The sequence below is a fragment of the Haliotis rubra genome, unplaced genomic scaffold, assembly GCF_003918875.1.
Source record: "Haliotis rubra isolate DU_JTF1 unplaced genomic scaffold, ASM391887v1 Scf68, whole genome shotgun sequence".
In the NCBI taxonomy this organism is placed as follows: Eukaryota; Metazoa; Mollusca; class Gastropoda; order Lepetellida; family Haliotidae; genus Haliotis; species Haliotis rubra.
This window is the reverse complement of record NW_025767390.1, coordinates 143,794-156,051: the sequence shown is the minus strand read 5'-3', so window position 1 is coordinate 156,051 and position 12,258 is coordinate 143,794. Positions and strand designations below refer to the sequence as shown.

General features: G+C 38.7%; 1 protein-coding gene across 1 annotated transcript; it reads left to right on the top strand.

Annotated features, from left to right (window-relative positions):
* Positions 1-3,727: 3,727 nt before the first annotated feature.
* On the top strand, positions 3,728-5,137 carry LOC124258024 (beta-1,3-galactosyltransferase 5-like). The gene has a single exon (XM_046692100.1). It carries the CDS (start codon positions 3,838-3,840, stop codon positions 4,885-4,887), a length of 1,050 nt encoding a protein of 349 aa, XP_046548056.1. The 5' UTR covers positions 3,728-3,837; the 3' UTR covers positions 4,888-5,137.
* The last annotated feature ends 7,121 nt before the right edge of the window (positions 5,138-12,258 follow it).

Sequence of the window (12,258 nt, the reverse complement as noted above, 5' to 3'; positions counted from 1 at the left end):
TGCACAGAAGGATATCTCGCTTGATGCTGATGTCACGCCATGTTGGCATCAAAGTAGCATGAGAGTTATCAACCTTTCATAAAAAGGGAGATAATTCCATAACATATCACATGTAAAATAAAATGCCGAAAAAAATTAAGAGTAGGCACGTGCATAAAGTGCCTTATGGCAGGTACGCTACTGCTTGAAATCTCTTCCAAGTTACATTACTCACATCTTTACTACATAACGAATTCCATTAAAATAAAGGGCATGAGATGCAGACCATCAATAACAGAACCTGTTTAAAAAGGTTCTCATTATCAACAGGTAATCTAAGAAAGGGTCCAGAAGCACGAGTGTCCAAACACTTGGGATAGAATCTGATTGGTTGGTAACCTTCAGGTTTCAACCGAATACTAGATGATTGATTGGTGATTTGCATGCCCATATGTTACACATACTGTATCGATATGAGGACACAAGCACATGACGGACGGCCTTTTGTTGAACATTGATCAAACATCTTTGTTGGCAATTTCAAACACAACATCTCATTTCACACGCAGCTGATGTCCCTCGTTAAATATGCATTCCACTCAGGAAATCAACTGTTTATGAAATGGTTTGATCGTTTAGTAATAACATTGTTACTTCAAGGCATTCAAATAGACAGCGATTGGGATTTTCTCGATACATAAAACTACAGATTGAGTAGCGTTTATCATACTTTTTCTCGAGAAATAGTTCCGAAGAACAAATGGTCACGTGTACATTTCTCTCCATACACTGTAAATGGACCCAGTATAAATTATGCATCTTTCTAGTTTAACAGGATCCGGATAAACGAAGTTTTACTGTTATTGAGTTCAAATATATTTCGAATCTATGCCTCGTGGTCATATTACTGTTGTAAAAGTGATATACTGTATTTTATACCTTATACCAAGCCATATTCCGCTGAGTGAGTGAGTGAGTTAATATTTTAAGCCACATCAGAAATATTTCAGCCATATCGTGACTAAATCAAATTATAGATTTATAGTAATAGACAGTAAATATTGAAATCCTGTCAACAAAGGACAGTAAAACAACAATATGATCACAGATATACATTTAAAACTAGTAATTAAATCTAAAATATTTGAACTACAGAGTACAAGACATATAAAACGAGGCTATAGATCGCCAACAACTGAAAGTTGATCACCATACTAAGGACCATGGATGCTCATGCTGTCGATCACTGGATTGTCTGGTCCAGACTCGATTATTTACAGACCGCCGCCATATAGCTGGAATATTGCTGAGTGCGGCGTAAAACTAAACTCACTATCTCACTCACTCACTAAAGACCATGAGGACTGTCAGTACATTTGCTTCTTGCATGGCCCCTGAATTTACATCATCCCTTCATATTCCGCTAAGAGATAAATCACCAGATATATAAATGAAGACATTATCACAGAGAGGTAATGCACAGTTTTCTCATTCACGAGTCTCAGTACATGGCAGATGTGTCATTGCTTAAACGTTATTCATTCAAGTCTTTCACTGTATCGACAAGCAACGTCCAGCGTCTGCAAATGCAACACATGGCACAGAGGCGAGGTGAGGGGAAATTGGGTTTAACGTCGTGCTTGAGAATATTTCGCTCATATGGCGACGTGCATGCGTGTGTATGTGTAAGTGCGGCTGCTTGTACTAGCCCAGACTGAAGCTGGTTTTATAGTGCTAGCCCACTGAGATACCATGCCGCAGTGAAGCATGAATACCCCACTCAGACACATTATACTGACTCCGAGACGACCAGTCCTTGTTGTACCCGTTAATGCCGAGCGCCAGGCAGGGACCAACAAGTACCATATTTTAACGTCTTTTGGTATGACGCGGCCGGGGATCGAACCAGCGACTTTCCGCTCTCGGGGCGGACGCTCTCACCACTACACCACGGAGGCGGTCCTCAGTACATAGCAGATGCTTCACTGCCTAAACGTAATTCATTCAAGTCCTTCACTGTATCGACAAGCAACGTTCAGCGTCTGCAAATGCAACACATGGCACAGAGGACAATACGTATATTTTATGTTGCAGCATAACCTTCAACGTGCCTGACAATACGACATATGACCATTGATTTCCAAACGAAACACAGTTTGAGGTTGGTTATGTTGAAGTCATCTTGTTGTCGACAGCCTAAGAGAGAGAGGTAAGGATTGTTTCCATTACAAGGGATCGATATTTCAGTTTCAATTTTAAGGAGTCTTTTTAATATAAATCCTCATTTAGTTCTTGGTTTTCTAAAGGAAATTGATTTGATTCATGAATTGTGATCATGTACAGTAATTAATAAGTTCTTTTTATTTTATTTGGTCGAATGAATAAATAACTTTGATTGTTAGTGGCTGTACCCTCAGATGAGGTTGAAGTAGCATTGTCATCTGAATTGTCATCTGAATAGGGTACTTAAGACCCTATAATTCAAAGTATTTGATTATCTTAATCGTTGAATGCTTGTAATTTTAATTTATGGCTAAATAGCTCAATATTCGCCAAGAGCTGACGAGCTGATGTAAATCCAGCTAGGGTCCATGCAGGTAGCAAAAGTACTGTCAGTCCCCATGGCCACTAGCATGGTGATCTACCTTCAGTTGCTGGCGCTCTATAGCCCGATGTTATATTGTGTTGTTCGGAAATGATGAAGCATTTTACACTGAACGCAAACTAGTTTTTATTAATTTGTGATAATCTAGTTGTTATACTGTCCTTCGACAGCTTTTTAAAAAGTATAAATATATTTATTGTCATTTTATGACTTTTTTCGTCACGATATGGTTGAAATATTGCCGATGTGACGTAAAATTTTAGCTCCCTCACTCAGACAGGCAAGGATTAAAATGTTTAAAATATTGAAGCATGCATAAATTATCCAAACATTCTTTATAAAACTACGCCATTGTCTTTACCTATCAGAGCCATTAACCACTGGTTTCCATGGTTATCTCAACATTAATGCGTGGATTAATCCTTGGCTTCTAATTGTCCATTGCCCTTACCAACGAGCGCCAATTAACTACTTGCTTCCCTTGTTGTCTTATCACTGTTGTTGTTTCACATGCACTTATATAGCTATTAGGGCTGCGCAATATAACCGGTTTACCAGTTCAGCCATGAAAACGATACATATTGCGATACGCTGATCGAAAACCGGTATTTTGACATGCATTCGGAAAATTTCGTAACACTCGGAAATCTTCGGATGTTTCCGTTTTCTAATTCTTCCTTTCCTTTTTTATTTGGGGCAACTATTGTTTATTTTTTTATTAAAGGTTAATCAAGCATAGTAATTTTATGTGTTTTTGCTTATAAATCAAGCATTATTCGATTATAATTCGATTATAAGTAGGTTTTTTTGTGGTTAAAAAAGAACTTCTTTCATTATAGTGCAATACATATCGCAATATATGCTTTCGCATCGCAATATATCGCAATATGAAAATTCTCTGCAATACCCACCCCTAATAGTTATCTGTTTCCCCGTGTTTTTCATTCACATGATGAAGGAGTCAGAATATACCCCCGAACGTCGTGTTCCTCAAAACAAAAAGTTTACATCCCTAATTTCTTATCATTAAGTGTATCTCTTCTATATGAAGTTCAAAGACTTTAAACTTTAAACTTTAAGTTGGCCCTGAGAGATAACTAAGCAGATACTAACCCGTTCCATCCGTTATATGTTACAGCACATGGACAGACGCTGGATTTGGAAGACAATGAATCTTGTGTGTTGCTCTTTAAACTGAGCTCCAGATCTGTATAGGCGCCACACTTGTTTCTTGTTGTGACGAGTTATGCATTATGCATTTTAGAGCAAACGGTGTGTTCATCTTCTTGGTAATGCTCCAACTCTCTGTCTCCATTGTGTTGTACATATTTGGATTACAAAGATTTAATAACAAGAACACCGCAGACATAGATACATATCACGAACAGCGTGACCTGAAAGAGGTTTATTACAGCGACGTCGACGGTGTCAACATAAAACTCCATAGGTTGAAGCGAGGTGAGACTGATGCATTGTTAAGCATAGCTCTGGAAAATAAAATGTTATGTGAAGGTGTTTCTCAAGTCGATCTCCTCCTCGTTGTGCACAGTGCTGTTCGCAATCCCGATCGCCGCCGTATATTTAGGACTGTTCTTAACAAAGCCCCAATCTACAAAAACTACACCATTCGACTACTGTTTCTTCTGGGAATAAAAAGTGACGATGCCAAACTCCAGGATAAGATCAACCAAGAATTCAACCAATACAGAGACATTGTCCAAGGTCGGTTTCTGGACACCTATAGGAACCTGACGTATAAAGCTGTCATGGGATTAAAATGGATCAGCCACAATTGCAGAAACGTGAAAAACGTCGTCAAAATCGATGATGATGTTTACGTGGATCTTTACAACTTTTTCTCACACATATATCATAAGATAAACTCCACAAACAGTATCCTGTGTCGGGTTTTGTACAGTCGTCATGCAGTTAAAGTAAACAGACGAGGAAAATGGGCTGTACAGAAATATCAGTTCAGACATTACGACACTTTTCCAGTGGACTTCTGTAGTGGTTTTGCGGTGACTATGGCTGGATCCATAATTCCAGCTTTGTATAAAGCAACACTACTTGTTCCCATCTTCTGGGTCGATGACGTCTTCATGTATGGCATGGTTCGTGGTTTCATTGCCAATCTGGATAACCTCAATCCGGAACTTTATAAACTCAAAAGGAATGACATTTTGAAATGTTTCAAAGAAGATAATAAGTGTAAAGTTGTATTTTCTCATGTTTATTCCAGTTTGATATTGCCCCTGTGGCAGTGGCGACAGGATTATCTTGGTCACAGTGGTGCTTCATGATGCGATTAGGAGGCCGTTGAGTATGATAAAGTTGGTTTGTATAAACCCCTTACGTTGTTCCTGGTGTACGAGATCTGCTAGATATACACAGCTGCTAACGTTTACTCAACTCGGGTTTGGTTGGTCATTGGATATTTCTTTCCGGGAGGTTCATCTCTGATGTATCGCGTTGTTTCTGCGGTTGTACGGGGCGGTGGGGTAGCCTAGTGGTTAAAGCGTTGGCTCGTCACGCGAAGGACCCGGGTTCGAATCCCAACATGGGTACAATGTGTGAAGCCCATTTCTGGTGTCCCCCGCCGTGATGTTGCTGGAATATTGCTAAAAGCGGCGTAAAACCATACTCAGTCAGTCAGTGCCGCGATATTTCCATATGCATACATGAGTGAGTTTTACGCCGCCTTTAGCAATATTCCACCAATATCACGGCGGTGGGACACCAGCAATGGGCTTCACACATTATAATCGAACCAGGGTTTTCGGCGTGACGAGCGAACGCTTTAACCGCTGTATAGATTTACGTATGGTAGCAAGAGAAGAGTAGAACAAATAGATGAACAAAGTTAGCAGATTCAATTCGTGAAAATATACCCACGTGTGTGAGCATACGTGCTACTTCACATCCATGTACATTGTGTGCGCGATCTGCTTGTTGGATCTATTATTTGGCATTACTTTCTCCAAGTTTCCATAGGATAGTTGGGATAGTGGAAACAGCGAAAAGGGAGGATGTATCTCTCCAGGGTGTTAATGCATCGATACGTCTCCACACCTCCAGAAAAGCCGCGTATTTGCTTAAAATAGGAAAGTACAAGCATAACTTGTTCAACTTTGAGTTACTTAACCGGAAAGTAGAACATCCCTGTGCATATGTACCTATTAGTAATTTAAGATTTAGCAGGTTGGGAATAAAAGTATTTTCACAGACTTTTCTTATTGACAGCAGCACTCTTCCGCATTGAATAACGCACCGATACAAGACATCTCGCTAATGTGAATGACACCATACATCAAAGCAATTTGAGGATGAGTTGTATTAAATGAACATTTTACTTAGCACATGCATTGATATCAAATCCAAATTGGTATAAAAAATTAATGCTCTTGTATTCCACATATTATTATTGTTCATAATAATCAACACTAAACCCTGGATTATACATAATGTAACATTTTGAGAAAGGTCTTTTGAGAATTCTAACCGCATTCCGATATTTAGCACATGGTTTAAAATACAGGTGAAAAACTTAGTAAAGCGTTTGATCTTAAATGCCTAATCTGCAATAAATATAATTTCATGGATATCGAGGACAGATATAATTTTGCGTTAGTGTGTCCTCACTATAAGTCAAGCAGAGAGATGTTGTTACCCATAAGCATATACTATCATCCATGAGGACAGAAACCTAAAGATTTTATGTCAACAACAATCAGCAACATCTTAAAAGGATAAGCCATCTTTCTGAAAAGGCATTTGTATAGTAAGTGATATTCTCATGCTAAATCCATATGCTATAAGTAACATATCACCATGCAATGTGTCTAATTGTACTCTGGGCCATATGGCCTCAGACATTGATCAAACTGACTGTCCGTCCGTCCCTCATACAATGTGTAATACTTTGGACAGTCCACAATTTCAGACAGTATTTAGAAGTAAAACGTTTCCATTTAATTTGCGGAGATAGAAATGATTAGTAAATTGTACAATTTCAAATGTTTGGCACACTTTAAGTATAAATGAGGTCTGATTTGCAACTATTTAGACTATTTAGAGAAACACATGCCAAACCAATGACTTGTGTGTCATTTTATTTGCTATCAATACATTCTCTATGCATGGATGCTCAGTCAAACCAAAAGAAATATGTTGGAAAATATGGACACTGAACTAACTTTGTAGCAGGAACTCGGTATGACGACAGAGTCAGCTCACTAACGTGAACAAGAGGAATATATAGTTTTATATAGTTTATATAGGTTTCTTTATTTACTTCACTTGGATACAAACATCAATTTTCCGAGTCTTTAAGTGACAGACAACATACATAGAAAGGCACACTTACATATTCAATTACATTATGTGCTGGGAATGGTAGACTAAATGCAAGATCGTGGAATCACAATGTTCAAAATGCAAGTACTGCATCATTTGAAGATAAAGTCATAACAGTGACAATGCTGATGATATTACATAATAATGATAATCCATGAATTTCTATTGCGCATCATTCACAGTCCTATGCTCTGTGCGCTTAGCAAGGGAAAGCCTGAAGTGAAGAGGCACATTTAAGGTTTTCGGGTAGACAGTTCCATTTTTCTGCAGCTGCACATTTGAATGTTCTCTTGCCAAAAGTTGAGGTCTGAATTTTTGGAATGGTGAAACGTTTTTGCTTTCGTAATCTCAGAGGTCTCGGAGGACGATAGCTGTTGAGTAGTTCAGTAAGGTATGGTGGAGCAATTTTGTAAAAAAAACACTTGTAGGGATACAGAAGTATTTTATAGTCAATGCGGAATGAAACTGGCAACCAATGGAGCTCTTTGAGTACTGGGGAAATGGGGTCAAACTTTGACGCTCTGGCAGCAGTGTTCTGAAGGGTTTGAAGTCTTTTGATCTGTTCTGTACTGGTATTGATGTTACAGGCAATGTTTACAATCAGGCAAAGTGTACAATGACTGAAATAAGTAAACAATTACAATATCCCAATCTGGAAAAAATAAGGGAAACAGTCACCGCTTGTGCAGCAGGTCTGGTGAAGTATGACGGATCTTCTCGATGTTTCTGAGATGATAGTTTGTAGTCTGGCACACACGAGTAACATGGTGATTCATACTCAGCTGTTGGTGAAACAGTACACCCAAATTCTTCAATTTTGCTGATGGAATGATGACGGATTCTCCAATGACAAGCCGGGGAATACGGCTGCACTGTTGGAGATGCTTTTTGTGCCTATTACCATGAACTCTGTCTTGTCCTGATTGACTTTTAGTAGATGACACAGCATCCATTGCTTGATTGCAACATAGTTCTACCTTGATCACACTTGTATCTGCATTCCCAATCGTGAATCTGATGTATATCTGATTATCATCAGCATACTGATGTTGCTTTAGACCATGCTTGTCTGCAATCTTGCTGAGCGATCGAGTATATAGTATAAACAAGATAGAACCTAATATTGAACCTTGTGGAACTCCGCAGTTAAGATCACATGAGTCTGATGTTGTGCTGTTTACAACCACAGAATGTTTTCGGTCGGCTAAACAGGATTTGAACCACAAGTGAGGTGTAGCGCTAGGCAGGCGGCAGGCTCTCTCATTGCTCTCACTATATTACATTCCATTACATTACACTTGCAACTTTATCACAGAGGAATATTTGATAAAGACTTAATACGAAAGAAACGTTTTGCTTTAAATGTAAAGCATTATGTGTTTGTTTTGTTTGTTGTTTTGTGGACAACTCAAATATATTTCTAGATAATATTTATATGAACAGTTTGCTTGTACTATATTGTTTATAACAATATGCAGGCCTCCATTTTAATGATATTCACATATGATTTACACAAGGTACATGACATTATGAACATCCATATTAGCAAGTGGGGTACGATCGCATGCATCAAACAAGTGAGAACACGTAAGTTCCCCCTTATGGCAACATGGGTTAAGAAGAGCAATTCTAACCCACATTCTTTACGGGTCCAACATATTTGGGAACCTATGAGAAGGTAATGAATATATGCATACTATTAGTCAGTTTCATGATATGGATTGTCGGTAATTCCCAGTACCATTACAGACAACAGGCTCTATGTCTATATCAACTGGTCTCTGCACAAGTCATACCTCACAGAAGGAATTTACATATAATCACTATTACCTGTTCAATACACGCACAGAAGTTGGTATAGACGTTGGCAGACGTGTAGGATGCATTAGATATAGTCATAGCCTTGTTTTCGTATATACATATTGACAGACCTCGCCCCGATGAACCCTACCAAGCAGGCTGTCGTCAATTTCATTGTTCCAAAAGAGTTTATCTGGTCACCAGCTGTGATCAGCACAGCGTTTGTTCAATGAAGGGAAGGTTCTGCTTGGCAATGTCCAGATCTGTGTTTCCAGCAAAACACTCATTGACCAGTATCCAGCGCTATAACTAATTATGACATTGAAGCTTCATGTACATGTAATGGATTGGATTGGCAGGGTTAGAAAATTCCCTTTTTCCTACGGACGTGTCTGAAATTTGACTCGTAATTTTGTCTTTAAATGATAGCATTCACCTTGCAGAAGTGAATATATATTTTCATATAGTTATCTATTTCTATCACAGTTTCCTATTTTCAGAGACTTAGCGCTTTGTATAACCTGCCAGGATCCTGTAGGTATGAATCGAAACATGTCATGGATAAGCTTATTGGTTTTTTAAGACCATACCTATATTTCTGAATTTCTCCCACATTAGACAAAAGTTCATAGGTCGAATATTCAACTTGCACTCTGTGTGGCCTTTACATGGTATGTTGTTGTTGTTTGTTTGTTTGTTTATTTGTGTGTGTGTGCATGCGTGTTTGTTTCTTGTTGCATTTGCATGAGTGGGGCTACTTAAGATGAAAGCCATGTATGCAGTATAAATTGATTATTTTCTGACATAGAAGTAGGGAATAAAGAGTCCTATTTTTCATTTGTACCATAATATCACGTTTTGTTCTGGTGACTTGCCTTTGCGTGTGTTTTAACGGGTGCCAGTGAGTGAGTGAGTGAGTTAATATTTAACGTCACATCGGCAATGTTTCAGCCATATCGTGACGAGAACAAATTTGACGTTTATAAAGAATATGTATATATTATAAAACCTGCCGTCAAAGGACAGTAAAACAACTAGACTATCACAGTTCTAACGTAAAACTAGCATGTGAAGTAATAGCACAATTTGGACAATACATAATATAAAAACAGGCTATAGATCGCCAACAACTGAAGGTAGATCACCATGCAAGGGACCATGGGGACTTACAGTACTTTTGCTATCTGCATGGGCCCCAGCTGTATTTACACCATCCCTTCAGTTGTTAGCGATTTTGACGAACTTAGCCATGAATTAAATGAACACATATCCTTACATTTAAATCATGGTACGAATAAATGTTCTTTGAATGACGTAGTCGTACGTACGCTCTACGGGGGACAATAAGTTTACGACCAAACCAAAAAATCATTTTGATTTAACGGGTGCCAGAAGTAACCCAAAATGTGCCCTTTCCGCAAACACAGCTTACCGTGGTTATTTCACAGCAATTCATATGTGAGCAGAATAGTACTATATCCAATGCTGTTAGCTGAGATTAGAACTGACCACTGAAGACATTTTATTGCTCCGGTTAACGCACCGTAATGTGTAAACCATATGCTGTACCACAGATACACTCAAAACCATGACGTGGAATTATAACATATCTTAGATATGAATTGTATAACTTCAACTCACCAAGGAGGAACAGAGTAATTATTTTTATAAACGCCACATCAGCAGTCGTGTAGCTGTTAACTGTTATTGTTTGTCCAGACATTATGGAATTTTAGTGAGTTAGATGAAGATGGGTGACACCTCAACGTCAAATTGTTCTCCTTATTGGTGAAATGTCACACAACGATATCCTAATAACCTTTGTTCATCTTGGTTAAATCTTAATAACATGTATCTATGATGTTGAATATCTGCTTGATTTTAAGGAATTAACCTTATGCGTATACCCATCCATGTACATTGTATGTGTGATGTGCTTGTGCGATCTCTTAATTTACATTAACTTCTCCAATTACCCATTGGGTAGTGGAGATAGAGAAAGGATGGCAAGTATCTGATAAAGATGTTAATGCATTTGAACGTATCTAGATCAGATAACCTTCATCGTGGCTTAACGTACCCAAACTATGCACTTACGGGCATATGCTCACTGGTAACATGATATACAGTTTTTCCAGAATCTTTGTTTCCTAATACTGATAATAGAATTTTATAATAGGTTTTATATTATGTAACAAGGTACTCAATTTGGGAGGCACCTCTTGTAGGCTTAAGAATGAACCTTACTACATCAACAGTTATCTCCCCTGGTGCAGCAGACGGCTTCCTTTGTTGACAAGGCCGATTTGAAAGCAGAAGAGAAAAGAAAGCTGGTTCTAGATGATTTTGAAAGGAGTGTGACTAATGCAAAAGGGTTAGCTGGTAGACATGACATTACTCTGTCTACAGTATACAGAACTTTGAAGAATATTCAGTCAGGAGTTGGGACTGAGCACAAACCAGGGGCAGGGAGGCCAAGAGAGCTCAGTACTACGGATCGCCGGCGACTTGGTCAGATTGTTAGTGGGGGGAAATTAAAAAGCGTTTAGAATATCAGGAGTGAGATGATTAATAGAGGAAGTCCTCAGGTATGTAATGAAACTGGGTGAAAAAGAGCGGAATCCCCTCTGAAAGATGTACAAAAAGATGAAAGTTATGTTATGCTTTTTCCGAATTGTATGAAAATTTGGACAAAAGATACCGTGAAACGTAGACATAGACCGACATTTCACATGTTAGATGGGATATCATCAGGTGGAATGACGCCCTGTGTATTTTCACTGGAAATTTGATGAAGCAACGATATGTTGATAAATGATCACCTCCTTCCAACTACCCGAAGATAACTGGATTGACCACCCGATCCCGTTAGTCGCCTCTTACAAGCATGGGTTGCTGAAGATCAATTCTAACCCGTCTTGGGTTGGAATTTGCGCTGTTAGTGCCTCTGCCATTATCGCGAAGATGGGTATTGATGATCTTTAAACTGTAAACAAAGACTGGCTATACTGGCTTTGCTCATGGTGTGGTGGGAAATCCGACGGTTGACATGGCCTTGGTTGGGTATGCTAATGCTGATGGTTGAGGGGGCAGGTTTATGTGTGGCTCCTTTTGCCAAACAGTTACCAAAGTATCAGCGTTGATAACAAGATATGTAACCTGCATATTTGTTTGTTGAAATATAGAACTGTTTACGACCATTACTGAAAAGGTATAATCTCCATACAAATTTATATTGCATGCTGCCACTACTTGACGGCGAAATCCATGTTGGATATTTGATCCTTTTAGCCTATCAGGGTAACATACAAGAGATTTAGAAAGAGGAAGTACAGTCAAATCCCGATGAGTCGAATGCCGGTGTCTCGAAGATTACATAACTCGAAGTACCTGTCGGTCCCGACCATTCCCTGTTATTTATTCCCCGTAGTTAAAAAGCATCTGTATTGATGTTCTCATAAATGTATGGATGTTCTAACTGTATGGATGTTCTAACTGTATGGATGTTCTCACAGCTG

Bases quoted from the DNA above. Each gene is read 5' to 3' on its own strand.
- LOC124258024 (XM_046692100.1), top strand. From the start codon at position 3,838: ATGCATTTTAGAGCAAACGGTGTGTTCATCTTCTTGGTAATGCTCCAA.